The sequence below is a fragment of the Sciurus carolinensis genome, chromosome 2, assembly GCF_902686445.1.
Source record: "Sciurus carolinensis chromosome 2, mSciCar1.2, whole genome shotgun sequence".
In the NCBI taxonomy this organism is placed as follows: Eukaryota; Metazoa; Chordata; class Mammalia; order Rodentia; family Sciuridae; genus Sciurus; species Sciurus carolinensis.
In genome coordinates, this window is record NC_062214.1 from 92,500,435 (window position 1) to 92,522,383 (window position 21,949).

The 21,949-nt window shown below is 33.4% G+C and overlaps 1 protein-coding gene across 1 annotated transcript in view; it reads left to right on the plus strand.

Moving 5' to 3' along the window:
- Positions 1-21,949, plus strand: part of Vps13c (vacuolar protein sorting 13 homolog C) — a 170,463-nt gene that overhangs the window by 34,240 nt on the left and 114,274 nt on the right. The window contains 9 exon segments of the mRNA XM_047538497.1: positions 1,212-1,318; positions 2,062-2,233; positions 3,468-3,530; positions 5,227-5,353; positions 5,903-5,997; positions 16,935-17,077; positions 17,894-18,086; positions 19,276-19,390; positions 20,018-20,154. Of these exon segments, the coding sequence (XP_047394453.1) occupies positions 1,212-1,318; positions 2,062-2,233; positions 3,468-3,530; positions 5,227-5,353; positions 5,903-5,997; positions 16,935-17,077; positions 17,894-18,086; positions 19,276-19,390; positions 20,018-20,154 (1,152 nt within the window).

Consider the following 21,949-nt stretch of genomic DNA (forward strand, 5'->3'; position numbering starts at 1 on the left):
GCCCAGGGGCTTGGATAGCACACTTGAATAAATGAACTGAAAGGAAGACAGGAGATTTTGCTAAGGGAGATTTTAGCCCAGGGCTGTCCAATAAATACAGTGGAGTTTGCGTTTATAATTTTAGATTTTCTAGTAGCTACATGAGCAAAGTAAAAAGAAAAAGGTGAAATTAACTAATCCATTTATTTAACCTAACATTTCCAAAATATCGTTTCAAAATGTTTTCAGCATAAAAAATTGTAATAATATGTTATATCCTTTTCCTCCCCTTAAGTCTGAAATCTGTAATATATTTCACACTTTGAATACATTGGAGTTCAGACTAGACACATTTCAAGCACTGAAGAATCATATTTGTAGGTAACCCTTAGAATTGCTTTAGGAAAAAGGAGAGAGGAGGATGCTAGACTTGCCTCTTTCTTTAGCCTGAAGTCATGTTTCCTCTGCGCTGTGCTTGTACGTGTTTCCCTCCTGGTGAACTGTTTATCAGATCCACGCAGTGTTGCTGAATTTGTGGTGAGATGGACACTTAAATAGCTTTTTCTTTTCAATAATTTTCTAAAGCATTTTGAAAATCAGCTCTTACATAGCCATTCTTAACATAGCTATTACTGAAATGATGTACCAATGGAAAAACATGTCGTTTTAGAAACATATTTCATGTGAGCAGTTACAGACAGAATATTTTATTGTTTTTAAGTACATTTATTTCACACTTTAACATATCTAAAAATGGGATATTTATTGTTAGTGGAATGAAGGTTTAATTGGCAACACTTTTGTAGTGAAATCTAAAAATTATGTTATAATGAATAATTGACATTATTTTAAATTTTATTAAATATAGTGTATTATTTAATTTAATTTTATTTTATTGGTACCAGAGATTGAACCCAGAGGTGCTAAACCACTGAGCCTCATTCCCAGCCCTTTTTTATTTTGAGATAGAGTCTCTTTAAGTTGATTAGGGTCTTTCTGAGATGCTGAGACTTGCTTTGAACTTGTGATCCTCCTGCCTCAGCCTCCAGAGCTGCTAGGATTACAGGCATGTGCCAGTAATAGTGTACTTTTGACAAAATAGTACATTTTTGAGTTACCAGGCAACATTGTTCAGGGAATTTGGAGTCTTGCAAGGCTGAAAAATAGAATAAAATCTGGTCTTTATTCATGTGTGCAAAGTAATAAGTATAATTCTACTTTTCTTTTAATAGTACTTAAGTATGATTGACCTTTTGGAATCTGTGGATTATATGGTTAGAAATGCCCCTTACAGGAAATACAAACCTTATTTACCACTTCATACCAACAGTCAACAGTGGTAAGTTAGATTTTGTTTATTTTATGAAATATATAAAATCATATAGTTAGGGACTTTTAGTGTTGAGACTTTTAAAGCCATGTAGTCCAGCCACTTTTAAAGGGAACAGATAGGAAAAGATGTCCTTGTCACTATTTTCCTAAACTCATCCTCTTGTATCCTGCTCCTAGATTCCCAAATTTTAACTTAGCATTCAGGACTTTCTGTATTTTAAAAAAGTCAGATTAATTGTCACCTTGGACTCAGTATGATGAACATACTGGCATACAGTCATGTGTAGTTCAACAATAGGCTATGTTGTGAGAAATGCATCTTTTAGTTATTTTGTTGTTGTGTGGTTATTAGAGTATACTTTTAGGTGAACTAAGTCACTGTGATGTTACTAGGTGATAACAATCATGTAACCACTGTGGTAATGTAGTCTATCACTTACCAAAGAGTTGCCTCACAGAACGTGACTGTACTGTTTTCCATGAGATATGTCATTTTGTGCCTTTATGATTTCGCTTTGTTTTATTGCCTTCCTGGAGGGTTTCCTTATTTATTGTATTTGTCTGAGAATTTATTGAGGACTGGCAGTGTTATGATGAGCTCTTACTGAAAGATAGTACAAGAAGAAAAAAAAATTTAACAGTGTAAGAAGATAAAAGGGAAGAAATACGGGGGAGACAGGGAGAAACTATTTTCCTGCTTTTTCTTAAACCTTTATATTTAAATGAATACTAATAAAATTTGATTTCCAGGTGGAAATATGCAATTAATTCTGTTCTTGAAGTTCATATAAGAAGATATACACGGATGTGGTCATGGAGTAACATAAAAAAGCACAGACAATTGCTTCAGAGTTATAAAACTGTCTACAAAAGCAAGCTAACCCAGACCAAAGTCTCAGAAGAAATACAGAAACAAATTCAGGTATAGTTTTTATGTAGTAGAGAGAGCTATTTTAAAAATCACCCTTTAATATTAATTCTGCATTTAATTTTAATCAGAATATAATTATAAAAAGAATAGAACTCATCTCTTTGAGGGAGAATTTTATAAAAAAGTCTTTTATAAAAAAGTCTCCCCACATTCTAATAACAGATAAAATAAGATTACTGCATACGGTTTGGGGAAATGTTTCTGGTTTTTATTATAATATTTAGAAGATCATTTTCAGACCTGTTTAACTATATGTTTATTAGCTAGTTATGTTTGTATTTTTAGTGAAAGTGCCATAGATGGTAGTGACTTTTAAGAGTTCAGTATTATAAAAACAACACAGCTTTTTCTCCTTGAAAAAAGAGTTGTCTTAGTTACCCCTGTTAAAAGAAAACACACTCTGAATACATAATTTGCTTAATATGATCTGATTTAGGTTATAGAAGTTTCTGCCACTGATTCAAAATGTGAAGAATGAATCGAATTCCTATTATTCTGAGATACTTGACTGTCACCAATGTAATATATTAGGAAAAAAAAAACATGAGTAATGGAAGTCACATGAATTTGGATTCAAATATTTGGATATTTACCCAGTGTTTTCCTCATGAACACAAATTTCTCACCCTCTCAAGTCCAGTGTTCTCATTCATAAGATGGAAACAACATCTATCTTAAAGAGTTGTAAGAATTATAAGAGAAAAATACATGAATCTACTTGAATACAAGTTTTCCAGTAGATGTTAAGATATTATCTAAACACTTTTATATAAATTCCCCAAATCATTTTCTCCCTTAGTCTACTCATTGACTTGGAGAATTTGCATCCTTAAACTTTGTGTTTTATAATGATACATTTAGTACAGTGGTTGCAAAAAAATATACAATATTGGAGAGTAACAAGTCAGAATCATGTTAATACTAAAACAAATCACCCAAATATTCTTGTTTCCATGTGTATTTTTGACTCTCTATGAATTACAGTGGTCTCACAGAAAAATTTTTATTTTTCTACTGTATGTAATGACGACTTACTTTCTTGGAAAACTCATTTCTGTTATAGTATAAATTTAGAATTTTAAAAACCTTATGTATGTTCCAATTTATACTCTCATTGGATCACAAGTGCTGGTAAAGGATTAGATAAACCTAGAAATCAAAGAGGAAAATAATTTTTCATTTGATGATTATTTTTCTTGTTTAAAATTGTCTCTTTGTCTTGTAGGACTTGGAGAAGACTCTAGATGTTTTTAACATAATTTTAGCAAGGCAACAAGCACAAGTTGAGGTAATCAGTTTTATTAGCTGATTTTACTCCTTTTAACCTAGAATCAAGAAATCTAAGTTTTATGGAAAATTGTTGTGTTTTATGCAAATGGGAATAGAGATTGAGTTTTTATTGCTTACTTCAGTCTCATGAGAAAACTACATGGGAGTACTGGTAAAAATCACTAATATGAAGGGGAGAAATCTTTAAAACATTTATAACTAAAATTTTATAAACCTCAAAAGGAAGTAATACAAGTCACCCTTCATCCTAGCAGCTTAGAGTGCTGCTGTCAACATTTTTGCATGTGGGCTCTCAGGTTTTTTTCCCATGCTATATCTACTTATTTTTGCTTTCTATCTTCTATTACTTTTAATTTTTCTTTTGTTTTCTTTTCCCTTATTTTTTCTCCCTTCCTTTTCCCTCCTCGTACTTCTTCTGTCCTATTTTCCTTTGTTCTCTTTCTTCCTTTCTTTCCCAAATGATTCATAACTGCTTACTAATTGGTACATTGTCCCATGTCATTTCTAGACTTTCTTGGTAATAAAAATAAATGACAAATTCATACAGCTCATTATAGAAAATTCAGAAAATATAGTTAGAAAATATAGGTCAACAGAAGAAGAAAATAGAAATACTCATTATCATACATACTCATTATTTTATACACTGAAGGTATCTGCTCTTTAGATCTTTCTGTATATTCTTTTAGTCATTTTATAGATATAGAACTCCATATACATTCTCTTCTTGTTGTGGTGGTGGTATTGGTGACTGAACCCAGGACCTTGTGCATGATAGCCATGTTCTCTACCACTGAACTATACCAATACTTACTTGTAAATGATATTAAAGCATATATACATGTTCATTTATTTAACAAATCCTCATTGCTTTGCTGTTGTTCTAGTATTATAGTTAGGAGTGTGGATTTGAGGGCCAGATGGTCTGGGTACTAATCCCAGTTTTGTTATCCTACTAATTGCGTGATTTTAGAATGGCTATTTACCTGTGCCTCAGTTTCCTCATTTGTAAAATGGAATTAACAATCATATTTTGGAATTTGTATACATTCACTATCAATTGAAAATACTTTCAGTTCCAAGTAGGAAAATTGTTGAAGTTAACTTGTTTGGGGAATGAGAATACAGAGTCTGAATTACTCATCTCTTTTATTCTCTTCAACTTCCTGTTTTCCATTCCTCATCTGAAAAGTAGACAAAGAGAAGGAGCAATATTATTAGAAATATTATTATAAAATGAGATTTGAGGACTGTTTTTATCTATATCCCCTACTTCCCTTCCATGTCTATAGTTAGCATGCCAGTAATGTATGTGAATTCTGAAATGTGATTATTTTATACATTTTGGTTATGGAAGCAGCTTCCTTTTGTGGAACTTTTCATTTTATAAACCTGTAGTTTTAGTGTGACTCCTTAAAAATCTGTGAGTCACAATGCTCAGAAAAATTTTACTTGAAACCTTAACTGTATTGCTAATATAGTGCAGCCTTGTCAGAAAACTGTCAATAGGTAGAGGATATAAATTAATAGGTGAATTATATTAACTGAACCATATCATGAGCATCGTCTAAGAAGGAATTGGCTTTTAAAAAATCTCTTTTATTCTAATGTTGTGATAAAAAAAATTAACGTTGATATACCTGAAATTGAAGAGGGAATTTATTCTTGAATTCATTAAAATTTTTATTTTTTAGGTGATTCGATCTGGACAAAAGTTAAGGAAAAAATCTGATACAGGCGAGAAACGTGGAGGCTGGTTTAGTGGATTTTGGGGCAAAAAAGAGTCTAAGAAGAAAGATGAAGAATCATTAATTCCTGAAAGTAAGTTCCAAGTCAGGTAATTTGTTATAATTAAGAAAAAAAAAAACTTTGCAAATTATACCTTAACTTGTTGAATTTTATTTTTAAATACTTTGAAATAAAATCAGCTCTGTATGGTGAACGATAAGCAAATAAGGCAGATTAGATGCATTTCTGTGTTCATCTAACTAAAAGAGAACTTTGATTTTCTTGAAAACTATGTAAAATTTAAATATTTAGAGATCTCAACATTTAGCATTCCTTGTTACCTTTTATATGAATGTTTATTGACAAGTTTCACTTAAGTTTTAAGATTCTTAGAATTTAAAATCTTTAAATGAGAACTGAATTTTCTTAACAGTCTCTTTCTGTCTTTTAATGTAAACGGGCAAATATGAGATCTTTGTTCAGATTAATCAAAGTAGAATATTAGGGGATACCTGACTGATTTTGTTGTAGTAATCAATAGTCTGTGTCTATTGATTTTAGAATACTTGTTGGTTGGTTTGACTTCTTGATTGTATCTATAAAACTGAAGCAGTTTCTTAAATTATTATCATTTCTTTATAGCTATTGATGACCTTATGACTCCAGAAGAAAAAGATAAACTCTTCACTGCTATAGGTTATAGTGAGAGCACCCACAACTTAACTTTACCTAAGCAGGTAATTAGTTAGGTGACTTTTTTTTTGTTTGTTTCATTTGATTGTATTATTTTGAATTGAGTTATATAATTTATTGACTTTTTAAGTAATTAATGAAAGTATTACTAATTTCTACTTTAGTTGTTAAATTCTTTTGGTCAGACCTTATTAATTAAAATTCTCTCTTTAATTTTAAATTTAGTTGCTGTAGGTATTGTGAGAATAATTTGAGAAAAATGCCTTACTATAGTGTTAAATTGAGTCTTAAAATTTTTTTAATGTAAGATACAGCATATATAATGATATAGCATACACACAGCCAGAATGTTCTTCTGTTCATTTGATTGATTATAAAGGGAACAGGTATTTAATTACTATCAGTGTCAAGATTTAGAATATTGCCACCATGTAGATGCCCCTACATCTTCCCATCATTGCTTCTTGAACAATAATTATTATGATTTTTATGGTAATTGTTTCTTTGATTTCTTTTTGTTTTCTACTATATAAACACTATTATTTTATTTTGAACATTTTTATCTTTCTGTAAAGAGACTCATAAAATATGTATTCTGACTTTGTTGTTGTGAGATCATCCCCTGATATTATTTTGCTCATTTTCATTATTGGGTAGGATTCTGTAATTGGAAAATACCAAAACTTACTTATTTTTGCTTCTTTGATGAGAATTTAGGTTGCTTCTATTCTTAGGTTATTGAATAATACTGCTACAAAGTTCTTACACCTCTGTTTTTGTGCATATATGTATGATTTTCTGTGCAGTATCTACTTAGAATTGCTGGATAATAGGATATGAGTATATTTAATATTGGAGTCTACTAAATAGTTTTTCAAGGTGGAAAGCATATCCATTAGCAGTGTATGAGGGTTTTTGTTGCTGTATATCTTCCGCACTTGGCAGTATCAGTCTTTTAAATTTTAGTCATTTTTTTGTTAGTGTTTTTAAATAAAATTTTTATTTAGAAGAGGTTTAGATTTATAGAAAAAATTATGAAGGTAGTATAGACATTCCTATATACCTGTTTACCACCTTTTTTTTTGTTCAAATTAGTTATATATGACAATAAAATGCATTTTGACACATCATAAATAAATGGAGTATAACTTCTCATTCTTCTGGTTGTACATGATATAGATGACATTGGTTGTGTAATCATATATGCACAGAGGATAATAATGTCTGATTCATTATACTACCCTCCCTATTCCTATACTCCCTCCCTTCCCTTAGTTCCCCTCTGTCCAATACAAAGTACCTCTATTCTTCCCTAACTCATTCCCCCACCTTAGTGTGAATTAGATGCCAATGTCAGAGAAAACATTCAGGCTTTGGTTTGTTGGGATTGGCTTATTTCACTTAGCATGATTATCTCCAGCTCTATCCATTTATTAGCAAATGCCATAATTTCAGTCTTTTTTAAGACTGAGTAATACTGCATTGTGTATATAGGCCACAGTTTATCCACTCATCTGTTAAAGGGCACTTAGGGTGGTTACATAATTTAGCTATTGTGAATTGAGCTGCTGTAAACGTTGTTGCTGCATCATTGTAGTATGGTGATTTTAAATCCTTTGGGGGATAAACTGAGTAGTGGGATAACTGGATCAAATGGTGGTTCCAGTCCAGGTTTTCTGAGGAATTTCCATACTGCTTTCCATAGTGGTTGCACCAATTTGCAGTTCCACCAGCAGTGTATGAGTGTAACTTATCCCCCACATTCTTGCCAACGTTTTTATTTCTTGTGTTCTTGATAATTGCCATTCTGATTGGAGTGAGATGAAATCTTAAAGTAGTTTTGGTTTGCATTTCTCTATTTGCTACAGATGTTGAACATTTTTTTCATATATTAGTTGATCGATTGTATTTTTTTCTTCTGTGAAGTATCTGTTCAGTTCCTTAGCCTGTTTCTTGATTGGGTTATTTGTTTTTATGGTGTTGAGTTTTTTGAGTTCTTTATACATCCTGGAGATTAATGCTATATCTGAGGTACAGGTGGCAATGATTTTTCTCCCATTCTGTAGGCTCTCTCTTCATATTCTTGATTGTTTTCTTTGCTGTGAAGAAGCTTTTTAGTTTGATACCATTCCATTTGTTGATACTTGATTTTCTTCTTGTGCATTAGGAGTCTTATTAAAGAAATCTGTTCCTAAGCAGACGTGGAGATTTGGGCCTACTTTTTCTTCTGTTAGGTGCAGGGTCTCTGTTCTAGTACCTAAGTCCTTAATCCACTTCAAGTTGAGTTTTGTGTGGGGTGAGAGGGGTTTGATTTCATTTTGTTACATATGGATTTCCAGTTTTCCCTGCACCATTTGTTCAATAGGCTATCTTTTCTCCAATATATGTTTTTGGTGCCTTTGTCTAGTATGAGATAACTCCAGGTGTTGGAGTAGCTTCTATTTTTTATTTTATCACTGATTTCTTATTTCATTCCTTTATGATGTGATAGAATACAGGGTAGGATAATTTTTTTCTTTGCTAAGAGTTGCTTTGTGGCATGAGATATGGACTGTTTTAGAGAAGGATCCATGTGTTACTGAGAAGAAAGTGTATTCACTCGTGAATAAATGATGATGAAATATTCTATACATGTCTGCTAAGTCTAAATTATTGATTGTCTTATTTAGTTCGATAGTTTCTTTGTTTAGTTTTTGTTTGGAGGATCTATCCAGTGGTAAAAGAAGTGTCTCAAAGTCACCCAGTATTATTGTGTTGTGGTCTATTCGATTCTTGAAATTGATAAGGGTTTTTTTGATGTATGCAGTTGCTCCCTTGTTTGGGGCATAAATATTTGCAATTGTTATGTCTTGCTTTTCTTTTAATCCCTTTATTCATTTATTTGTTTTATGTGGTACTGAGGATTGAACCCAGCGCCTCATATGTGCTAGGCAAGTGCTATACCACGAGTTACAACCCCAGCCCCCTATTTATAATTCCTTTATGCAGTACACAATGTCCTTCTTTGTCCCTTCTGAAGAACCTTGCCTTGGAGTCCACTTTATCTGATATGAGGATAGATGCCCCTGCTTGTTTACCCAAACAATTTGAGTGATATGTTTTTCTCTGTCCTTTTACCTTCAGTCTGTGGATGTCTTTGCCTATGAGGTAAGTCTCTAGGAGACAGCATATGGTTGGGTCTCTTGTTGAATTTTAATCCAATCTTCCAATTTACATCTTTTGATTAATGAATTTAGGCCATTAATGTTCAAGGTTATTACTGAGATATGATTTGTATTCCCAGTCATTTTGGTTTATTTCTGGTTATTAATTTGAATTAGTTTCTCCTTTGATTGGCTCTTCCCTTAGTGTAGTTCCTCCCTTTGATGGTTTTCAATTTTTTTTCCCCTTTTCATCTTCATGGAATACTTGAGAATGTTCTGTAGTGCTGACTTTCTAGTTGTGAATTCTTTTGTTTATCATAGAAAGTTTTTATTTCATCTTCAAATCTGAAACTTAATTTTGCTGGATATAGAATTCTTGGCATCCATTTTCTTTCAGAGCTTGGTATATAATATTCCAGGACTTCCTAACTTTGAGGTCTGAGTTGAGAAATAGGGTGAGATCCAAATTGGTTTCCCCCTATATGTAATCTGATATTTTTCTCTTGCTGCCTTAAATATTTTATTCTTATTTTGTATGTTAGGCATTTTCATTATAATGTGCCTTGGTGGTGGGTCTTTTGCAATTTTGTACCTGTGGGGCCCTGTAAACCTCTTATTTTTGATTTTCCATTTCATTCTTTAGGTTTGGAAATTTTCTGATATTATTTCATTGAAAAGATTGTGTATTCCTTTGGTCTGTATCTGTGTGCCTTCATCTATTCTGATAAATCTTAAATTTGGTCTTTTTATGTTATCCCATAATTCTTGGAAGTTCTGTTCATGGTTTCTTAACATCCTCTCTACATGGTCAAACTCTAGTTTCAAGATTATATATTTTGTCTTCATTGCCTGAAGTTCTGTCTTCCAAGTTCAATGCTTTCTATTGAATTTTTAAGTTGGTTTATTGCTTCCTTTATTTTGGGGATTTCTGCTTGGTTTCTTTTCAGAATCTCTCTTCATTGAAGTGATTTCATCTCCTGAATTTTGTCTCCAATTTCACTCCTTATATCATTCTTTATGTTGCAGATCAGTTTAACTATGCATATTTTTAAACTTCTTCTCTGACACTTCTACTGTGGTGTCAGTGGATTGGATTCTATTATTGGAGCATATCTGTTTGTTTAAGGCGTTTTGTTCCCTTGTTTTTTCATGTTGTTTGTTTTTCTACCCATCTAACAGTGTGATTCTGAGGCAGTACAGTTTCTTCCCTATAGATGTATAGTGTCCTTGAATGTTTCCGGTACCTTGCCGTTAAGGGGGAGACAGATAATAGTAGCACCCACTGCAAACAATTTACAGCCTTAACTCAAATAATTCCTTTTAAGACATGTACAATTTTGTTACAATAAATTGAAATGATGTGTTCAATTATCTACAATATAAACAATAAGTTTGCAAAAGAGTTTACTATTTTAAATGGTGTACAAAGAGGAAATAAGTGGTGTGGAATGTGAATGAGGAAGAAGGGAGAAGATAGAAGTAAAACATTTTAGGAAGATTGAAGGAGGAATTAATAGAGGTTGGCTGTTAGCAGGAGAAAAGAGGGAAGGAGAATTCAGGAAAACAAGTAAGTGAGGGGAAAATATATAAAGTAAAAGTTAAAAATATATAAAGAAGAAAGTAAAAATAAAAGGAATATACAAAAAAGCTGTAGTATACTATTCAGAAATCTCAGTCCTCAATAAACTGATGCATGAAAACTACTTGGTTTCAAAAATGGTAGGAATGTGAGAGAGAAAAGAGAAAAAGATCTCAATGAAAAATTCAACAATTTTTTCTGTTGGAATTCAAGAGTTTCTCATCTTCACTTTTCAGCAGTTAGGTGGGGTTGTCTAGAGTTCAATGCTAGTTCCAAATTCAGGATGGTTGGGGTTGCTAGGGTGAGAGGGTTACTCCTGGAGGCGGAGCTCCTGGAAGCTGGGTGGAGACCTAGGTGTGCTCCTGTCTCTGCTGGGTGCCAGTTGGTCTGGAGATTTTAAGGCAACACATCTCAAAGGCCCAGTGATTGCTGGTCCATGTTGGAAGACTGCACCCCAGAAATCTCCTTAGGGTTCCACTCATGTGGTCTAGGAGTCTGTTCTTAGCCCACTACTCACCTGCAGACCCCATGATTTCTGGTCTCTGATTCTGTCTCTGAGCTTGATCTCTCCTGCCCCCACCCTTTTGAATTCCCAGTCAGGTGGCTTCTCTCCCAGCCAGTCCTGCAAGCATCCAGATTGGTGGGGGAGGGGAAAGACAGGTGAGTTTCTGAGACCAGTATTCCCCTGTGTAATCCTCTCACTACATTTGATTTTCTCCTGGTCTTAGATACACTCTCTGTCACATAGCATAGTTTTCCCAGCTTGTTTTTCAGACCAGACTTGGGTCTGCCAGTAGTCAGCTCCCCCAGCTTCTGGCCCTTGTGCGGTGGCTGCAAAATGGTTCTTTCTGCTCTCCTCTGTGCATGCTGCCAAGGGAGATGGCAGCTTCACTCCTGTACAAGGATACTGTGCAGCAGAGTTAACTGTTTTTTTGAGCAATGTCTTTAATTTCTAAGCTCTCTGTACCCTGACGTGCCTCAGTCTTCCTGAGAATGGGGCTTCCCTTAATTCCTTTATTGCTGTACTGTGTTCACGTAGGGACTCTTCTGGCTTTCTGCTGTCACAGCTGTGGGTATGGGGATCTTTTCCCCTTATTATATTATATAAGATATTCTGAGTCCCTGATCTGTTTTGAGTGTCCAATATTAAACTCCAGTAAATTCCCCCCTAATTCTTGATTATTTCCCCACCTTTTTGAAAAACTGCCTCTCTGCTTTTCTTGGTTCTTGCCCTGCAGCCACTAAGGAAGTGATCCTTCTATTCTGCCATCTTCTCCCTTCTTCAATTTTAGTCATTCTTAATGATGGGTATGAGGTTGTATTTTATTATGGTTTTAATTTGTATTTACTGGGTGACTTAAAGAGCTTTTGTACTTTCTTATGTATTTATTGACCTTTTAGACATCCTCTTTTGTGTGACTTTTGAGTCTCTTCTTCATTATTAGGTTGTCTTTTTCTTGTTGGTTTGTAGGAATTCTTTACATATTCTGTGTATGAGGCCTTTGCTATTTAGATGGATTGTTAACTGTTTTTCAGGACAAAATGAAGTGTCTTTAATTTTTTAGTTTTTTTGCAAGTATCTTTTCCCACAATGTAATGTGTGTTTTTACTTATTAATATCTTTTGATAGGTACATATTTTCATTTTCAGTGTTATTTTATTTGTTAATCTTTTCCTTTATGGCTAGTGCTTTTTTGTGTCCTGTTTAAAAAAATCTTCCTCACTACAATAGGTCACGAACCTATTTTCTTCCAGAGGGTTTACATTATTTAGACCTATAGTCCATTCGTGTGACTCTTTACTTGACTCAGCACTCACTATTGAAATGACCAGGCTTTCTCACTGCTATGCAGTTACCTCTCATCCCTAGTCAGGTGAACTTACACTTGCAGAAATTCTGTTCTGTTCTACTTACCATTTGTGTGTCCTTGTAGTAATTTACCAAAACTTTGTAATCAGTTCTGCAAGCTAGCTGGGTAAATCCTTCCACCCTGGTTTTCTTTTAAGATTGCTTTATTTCTGTCTTTGGCCCTTTAAATTTCCCTATAAATTTTAGAATCAACTGGTTAGTCAAGGTATCCATTTCTTTTTTTTTCACCTAGTTAGTTTCTGTAAAAAGAGATAGCCATTTTATTGAATCTGTAATTTGGGGGAGAATTGAAGTTTTTATGGTATTGAATTTCTAATCCCTAAATAAAGCATATGCCTTGTTTAGTCAGCTTTTTCGCAAATGTGACTAAAAGGTCCCAACCACAACAACTGTAGAGGAGGAAAGGTTTATTTAGGGCTCATGGTTTCAGAGGACTTAGTCCATAGAAGGCTGACTATATTCCTTGGTGCTGGAGGTGAGGCATAACATCATGGTAGAAGTGTGTGGCAGAGGGAAGCAGCTCACAAAAGGTCAGGAAGAAAAGTGTCCACTTCAGATACAGAATATATACCCCAAAGCCATGTCCCCAATGCCCCACCTCCTCCAGCCACACTCCACCTGCCTTCAGCTATCACTCAGTTAATCCTGTCAGGTGATTAATTCACTGATTGGGCTAAGACTTTTGTAACCCAATCATTTCTTCTCTGCACCTTCTTGCATTGTCTCACACATGAGTTTTTGGGGCACACCTCACATCCAAACCATAACATGCCTGCATTTATTGGCTGCTTCTTTCATTCCTAAGTAATACTTTCTGGTTTTCTCTATATGTTGAACATTTTTGTGGGGTTTGTTATAAATAGTATTATTTAATTTGTTTGAGGTAGACCTCATGTACAATGAAGATCTCAGATCTTAAGATCATTGTGATGTATTTGAACAGTGGAGTGCACTTGTCTAGTAGCCTTCCAAACTAAGATAGAATTTCTGTCCCCTCAAACATTCCAGGGACCTTTTCTAGTCATTTTTCTTTTCCTGCCCTCTCAAAGCAGCTACTTTATGACTTAATCCCCATAAATAGCCTTTTCCTGTTCTTGCATTTTTTTCTTGTTCATCATTAGCTTCTTTTGCTCACATAATATTTTTGATATTCATTCATGTTGTTAGACTATGGGTATTGTTCTTTTTAATTAATGAATGGTATTTCATGGAGCTAATATACCTCAATTTATTATCTATCTTGTGTTGCTTAATATTTTTGTTGTTTTAGTTCTTGGCTATTTTTGAATAAGACTGTTGTGAAATTATTGTACAAGTCTTTTATGGACATATATTTTCTTTTTATGGTGGCTTGGGAGTGAAATTGTTACTTTCACCATGCCTGGAAGTAGAATTGTTGAGTCATCAGGCAGGTTCATATACAACTTTTTTAAAAAACTGGCAAATAATTTTCTAAAATTGTCATAATGTTTTATATCCATGTCAGTCATTTCTCTTGCCCCTCTTATTGCCAATATGATTTTTTAAAACTATTTAATTTTAGGCATTCTAGTGAATATAATGTTATTCAAGTATATATTTTAATTTGTATTTTCCTGATGGCTGATAATGTTGAGCATCTTTTCCTGTCTTATTAGCCATCTCTATATGTTCAGTTGTGAAGTGTTTATTACAGTGTCCTTTGCCTATTTAAAAATTGAGTTCCTTTATTATTTTATGGGAGTTCTTTAAATACTCTGCTTTAAGCCTTGTCATATGTATATGTAGAGGTAGTACCTGCTATCATTTGTACATATATATGTTTCTCAGCTTGTGACTTGTCTATTAATTTTCTTAATAGTGGTTATTTATAATAAGAAAATTAATATAAAATTTTTATTTGGTTGGTACTAATATTAGATCTGTTCAGCAAATCTTCAACTATTCAAAGTTATAAAGATACTTTCCTTTGTTTTCTGTCTAGAAATTGTATAGTGGTCTGAATTTTATATTTAGTCATGCATCTGTATTAAATTAATTTTTGTGCTTAAAGTGGAACAGAGGTGAAGTATTTTTTCCATATGCAAATTAAGTTCTTAGTTGGCCCCTTGGTAGAAAATAAATTGACTCCCTCTGTGTGGTTGTATTTTTGGACTCTTCTGTTCCATTAAATTCTTGTCTGGTCTACACTATATGCCCCCATGTTGATTATTAAAGTTATATGTCTTGAAGTATGACCATTAACTTGGTTTTCTTTAAGGGTGTTTTGACTGTTTTAGATTCTTTGCACTTACATATACTTTTTAGAATCATCTCATTAATGTTTTCAAAAGTACATGCTGCAGTTTTGTTAGAGAGTTTGTTGAATCTATAGATTATTTTGGGGAGTAGTAATTTCAGCAAAGGGGATGTTTTTAGTTAGTTAATTCCTTTCTTTTTGTCTGACCATCCATCTCTCATTATTCCTGTTCTGCCTAAAGAGTGCCCATTATATTATTTACTTTACTGCTGGTCTGATGGTAGGTAGTTTTCTTAATTTTTGTTCTTCTGAAAATATCACTATTTCCCCCTTCTTTCTCGATAGATACATTTTTCTTTGTATAGAATTCTAGGTTGTTAATGATTTGTTTTCAGAGTTTGTGTATATAATTCTATCGCTATTTTTTTTCTACATTGTTCCTCTTGTGTATTTAACTGTTAGTTTTATTGTATCACTTTGAACAAAATTCCCAACCATCTCTGTGTTTTATTTTCCCCCCTGCCTGTGGTATTGGGTGTTGAACCCAGGGGCACTCTTACCACTGAGATATACCCAGCCCCCCTTTTTTTTCTTTTGAGATAGGTATTGCTAAGTTGTTAAGGCTGGCCTTGAACTGGCAATCTTACTGCCTCAACCTCTTGTGTCTTGTGTCACTGGGATTTAAGCCATGTGCCACTGCACCTGCCTATTGCCCTTTGTTTTTTAAGATAATCTCTTTACTTTAGTTTTCCAATAATTATATTGTGATATGTTTAGGTATGCATTCATTTTTGTTTATATTATTTGAATTTTCTAGACCATCTTGAGGTTTTATCAATTTGAGGAAAAGTAATCACTTCAAATTTTGTTTCTGTTCCATTGTTCTCATCCCTTTCTCTTTTTGGAACTTCTCAATGTATTTGGTTGGATCTTTTCATGATGTCTCATATGTCTTTTACACTTTCTTTCATATTTTCAAATTTTTAATTCATTCTTTGGATTGTTTTTCTAATTCTCTTTAGCTGTTTATTACTGTTAAAGCCCATTCGTTGAGTTCTTAATTAGTTTTTGTATTTTTTCGTTCTCAAATTTCCATTTAAAATTTTTTTTTAATGGCTCACAATTCTTCACTAACATTCTCAGGCTTGTCTTTCATCTCCTTGAACCTAATAAAAGTAGTCTATGTCTAAACTTGGACTTCTCTAAGTCTAAAATTTGGTGACTGCTGCAGTTCCTGTGTATTTGTTTCTATTTTCTTTCATTTCTCCTTCTTTTTGCTCTTATGTGTCTTGAATTCTACAAGTGTAATTGTGTTGTGTGCACCTGTGTGTGCACATGAGCGTGTATGATCCTTGAACACATAATGGGTTTTTAGAAGAAATATTAGAAGTATTATCCTCTTCCAAAAGAGGTGAATTTTTTTTTTTTTTTTTTTTTTACTTCAGAGAGAATTTTTGTTTCTTGGTGTATGTAGCCACTGATAGGTAGAATTACTTCTGTTGTATTTTAGGCATTGAGATGATTTGATGCTGGGCTGCAGATCTTGGGGAGTCTGCCTACTTCTATTTCTTCTTTGCTCCCATCATGTATCTTTTTAGGATCGCTACCAAAAACAAGGGGGTTTCATCAGTGCCATTGTCTCTTGGTGGCATCTGGTTTCTAATTTCAAACCTGCTGCCCTTGCTGTTAGCTTTCAGGCTGTAACCTCTAAAATTTTCAAAGGTGTGTAGGGAAAACACATCTCCAGATTCTAGGATCATGTCTTTGTCCTACCTTCAGTTTCACTCAGCAGTTTTTTGGGTCACAATTTTTTTTTTCCAGTGTCTTGTAAATCTCCATAGCTATGAGGAAGATGTTCTTCATACTTTTTCTTTCTCTTGGCTAGAGAATTAGTCTGAAATACTTAATTTGCTTTAGTGAAAGATGATGCTCAGAATCTTCCTATTATAGAATTGTTTGTCATTGTTTCTTTATTACCTTTAAAACTAAGAGAAATGAATTTTTGGATCTTTCGTAAATGTCTTGTTGAGCAGGAAAATTCTTGGAATTTTCTAATATTCTTTATTTATGTAAGTTATGTGGATGCTTTGTTGGATTACTTTGTAATTCAAAATTTTTAATTAAGAAGAAACTATTAAAGAAAGTAACAATTTTTCTTTCTTACCCTTCAGTATGTTGCCCATATAATGACCCTGAAGTTAGTAAGCACCTCTGTTATAATCAGAGAAAACAAAAATATTCCAGAAATACTAAAAATTCAGATAATTGGCCTTGGCACTCAAGTATCTCAGCGACCAGGAGCACAAGCAGTGAAGTAAGTTTTAAAAAACTTATTATTTCAATTTTTATTTCTAATTATGATTTAGACCCCAAAGGAATATTATTAGCATAATATAAACTGATTAGTAATAACTTTTTTCCTTTGTGTATGTCAAGATAGTCTTTTTAATATTTGCTTTGTTTTATTATGAAACTATAAAGATAGTTCATCATTTTTTCACTTACCCTCCTTTCCTTCACAAATATTTGTTGGATGCTATTTAATCTATAGACTCAATACTGCGAAAGCTATACATAGGTACAGCAAATTTCTTTTTTCAAGTTGATAAGAGAGGATATGCAAAAAACTAATAATCCAAAGAAATATGTAGCATATTATTAGCTCAATGTGAGAAGGTAATGTAAGATTAAATACCTCATAGTCAATGCTACACAGGCTCAGTTGTGGAAGGGAATAATTTAGCCAGGAGAAAACTTAAACTAGCTAAACAGGACACTAGGAAAAGCAGGGATACCATGGTAGGTATTGCAGGTGGCATGGAAATAGATGAGTTTGTCCATGTGGCATGAGCTTTTATTTATATAGCAGTGAGCAGAACTTCTGCAGTACTCTTGGATTGTCTAAAGTGAGTTTTTCATGTGAATGATGGGGAGTTAATAACAACAACATCAGCAGCAACAAAAACAGATTGTGTGGGTAATGAATGCCAAGCTAAGGAGACTGCATTTTAACTTTGGGTAATGGGCATGAACCTGGCTTTTGAAGGAGTTTAAGGAAAATTTGTAATTTAACCCATCACATTATAAAGGATCTTATTGCTTCCTCCTTCCCTCCCCCCATTGATTGTAGGATAGAGGCAAAATTAGAACACTGGTATATAACAGGTCTGAGACAGCAAGATATTGTACCATCACTTGTGGCATCAATTGGTGATACTGCATCATCTTTACTTAAAATCGAATTTGAAACCAATCCAGAGAATAGTCCTGCTGACCAGACCCTGATCATTCAGTCTCAACCTGTAGAGGTCATCTATGATGCTGTAAGTGCAAGGAGAAAGTAACTCTTTATTGAAACCATTTTGTATTTCTGATGTATATTTTTCTTATTTCTCCTCTTTCATATTTAACATAGATAAGTTTCCTAACAGTTTTTTCTTGTTTCAAAAGCAGTGCGCAATTAGCGATTTCTTTTGATTTTTCTTATATTTTTCAACTTAAGGTTTATTTATCTCTTCGTATGTTAAATTAAAAAAAACCTAGTACATTAGAAAGAGATCCATGTTTATTGTACCAGCTACTCCCAAATAGTTCACGCTGACTTCCTACTCCAGTTCCTTTTTGCTTATTATTCTTCCTTTACTTTCAATGTTTAGAATCAATACAGAGAGGCTTGGGATTGATGAAAAGAATTTCAAATTTTCACATGGGAGAAAGCATTGACATCTAAATATTATTAAAAATGTTGGCTCAGGTTCTGAATCTGTGACTTCACCTCTGATTCAGCCTGTCTTCACTCTTTTCTCCAGAAAGCCAGCCAAAACGGGCATAACTTACTACTCATCACATCACTTATAGGTTGGCCCCACACTCACTTGTTTTTACTTTGTAGTTTAGAGTTAGAGTCATAGTGTATGTGAAAAGCAGTCTATAAAGACTCTAGAACTCATTGTATTCTCTGATATTTAAAAAAATTAAATTGTCATTAAATTCACACAAAAATATATCATCTTGAACATTTTTAAGTTTATGCTTCAGTAGTGATACATTCAATCACCCTGTTATAAGCTGATCTCCAGAAAAGTTTTCATCTTGCAAAATCTCTGATTTTTCTTTTTAACCTTTAATTTTACATGTCAGTAAGTGTGAATAGCTTTCCTCTTACTGCTCTAAACTTCAAAATGCAGACATCTAATTATATTATCAAGAAATGGAGTTTTACCATCTAATTGGAGGCTAAAACCAGAAGTATTGTCTGTTGCTACATATGTCACTATAGAAAATACCCAGCACCTTAATGATATGCACTAATCTGTGGCCTCTCCAGTAAGCTCACCTGGTTTTAATCTTTCTTTAGGTTGTCTTTCACTCCAGAGTGAGATTCGTTAAGACAGAATATCTTTGGATTTCTCAGTTCAGAGCCAGTTTGTTAGAATTGAGGCGAAACCTTAAAAAATATATAATATAGGAGAATTATGTATAACTTGGTTGTGTTTTAAAATTCTTTTACAGAAAACCATAAATGCAGTAGTTGAATTCTTTCAGTCAAATAAAGGATTGGATCTTGAGCAGATAACATCAGCTACATTGATGAAGCTGGAAGAAATCAAAGAGAGAACAGCCACAGGTAAAGAATCTGAACATCTATATAAGCATCAACTAAACTTTGAAAGTGTTGTCTGATCTAATGTAAACATTATATATAAAATCATATATGTTACTTTCTTCTTTGTTTTGTATTCAGGCTGTATTATTCAATGGGCATAGCTTATCCAAAGCCAAGTAGACTTTCTATTCTGGATGAGAAATAATAATATTGAGCACACGTGGTTCTGCCTGCATTACCTGCAGGAACATTGCCTCAGAATGGGTTTGAGGTGGAAATACCCTTCCATCTCACTTCTTAAAAGGCTGAATGACTAATTTTAAAGACATGGGCTTTTGTATAATGTGACCTCTAAACTCAAGCCAACTATTTTATCTGGTTGCTTAACTAGGGAAATAGTATATTTTTCTGTCTTTAGATAAAATTCTAGCTGTGTTGGGTTTACTGTACTGTACTCTGATATGATTGTTTCCCATTGACTAGATTCAATTTTCACCTTATATGCTGAATTGACAATCTAATTTGTCAGAAGAACTGACACTCTTCCTAATGATTTTCAAGTAAACTGCTTAGTCTAGTTTTTAATAGTATGATCACATATTTAACTTGAACTTCTAATCCTTTTTTTTTCCTCTTTGCCTTCTTTAGGACTTACACATATTATTGAAACTCGAAAAGTCCTTGATTTAAGGATAAATCTAAAGCCTTCATATCTAATAATTCCACAGACAGGTTTTCACCAAAAAAAGTCAGATCTTCTTATTTTAGATTTTGGTACATTTCAGGTAGGTGTATTTGCATTTTTGTTTTCGATAAACTTGGTAGCTAGATATCTGATAATTTGCTGTTTTTTTCTTCAAAGTACACTTAAACTAACCCTAGACTTATTTTTTTCAAGCCTAGCTTAGAATGTTTCATATATATTATATGGCAATTAAAACAAAAACACCCCAGAATTTTCAGTAGTGGTAGATAATTTGACATTGAGAACTGGATTACTTTTGGGTTTTCTGAATTGGAGAGAAGCAGTCTTAGTTTTCATGGTTCACAAAATTTAATTATTCAGTGTTACTATTGCTAATATATTTGACATTAGGAAATTGTACACTATGAATATATATTTGTTTTTAACTACTGTCAGTAACTAAGTAGTACTTAATAGTACTAAATGTGTGGTACTAAGAGGACTCCTGGATTTTTTAATTGATTTTTATTTATTTTAGGTAATACACAAAAACATAAAAGTTATACATATTAATGGGTTACCATATAACATTTAATACATGTTTATACTGTTTTATCAAATCAGGCTAAACATATTTAACTCTTCAAACATTACTCACTTCTTTGTGATGAAAACTTTCAAAATATTCTTCTAGCTTTATAATCTACAGTATATAAATATTGTCTCTAGTCACCCTACTGTACAAAAGTACCCCAGAAAGCATGTTCTACCTATGAATCAATTCTGGTATCTTAGAGATTTGAGAGTTTTGTTTGTTGACTTTTATTTCTTTTTACATTTTTATTTGTCTTTTTAGTTATACATGACAGTAAAGTCCATTTTGACATATTTATACAAACATTGAATATATCTTATTTTAATTAGGATCCCAGTCTTGTGGATGTAGAATATATTGAGATTCACTGTGGTGTTTTCATATATGTACATAGGAAAGTTATGTCAGATTAATTTCACTGTTTTTCCTATTCCTATCTCTCCTCCCTTCCCTTCATTCCCCTTTGTCTAATCCACTGAACTTCTATTCTTCCTCCACCCCTTTGTTGTGTGTTTGCATCCACATATCAGAGAGAACATTTGGTTTTTGGTATATTGGAATTGGCTTATTTGACTTAGCATGATAGTCTCCAGGACTGTCCATTTACTGGTGAATGTCAAAAAGTCATTCTTTATGACTGAGTAATATTCCATTGTGTATATAAACCACACTTTCTTCATCTGTTCATCTGTTGGTGGGCACTTAGGTTGGTTCTGTAGCTTAAACTGTTGTGAATTGTGCTGCTGTAAACATTGATGTGGCTGTATCACTATAGTATGCTCATTTTAACTCCATTGGATATATACTGAGGAGTGGAATAACTGGGTCAAATGGTGGTTTCATTCCTAGTTTTTTGAGGAATCTCTATACTGCTTTCCAGAGTGCTTGTACCAATTCATTTAGAAAAATAGCAAAGGTAATCCTTAGTGAGAAAAGTGAAGCAGGAGGCATCACAATACCGACCTTAAATTATACTGCAGAGCTATAGTAATGAAAACAGCATGGTATTGGCACCAAAACAGGCATGAAGACCATTGGAATAGAATAGAGAACACAGAGACAAACCTACATAAATAGTTACCTCATACTAGACAAAGGTACCAAAAACATACAGTGGACAAAAGATTGCCTCTTCAATAAATGCTGCTGGGAATATTGGAAATCCATATAGTAGAATGAAATTTGACCCCTATTTCTCACCCTGCACAATACCAGAAACCCCGTACCTACCAGAAGAAAATATAGGCCCAACTCCATCATGTCAGCTATGATCGCCCACCGCCTGCGGGGACAATCACAA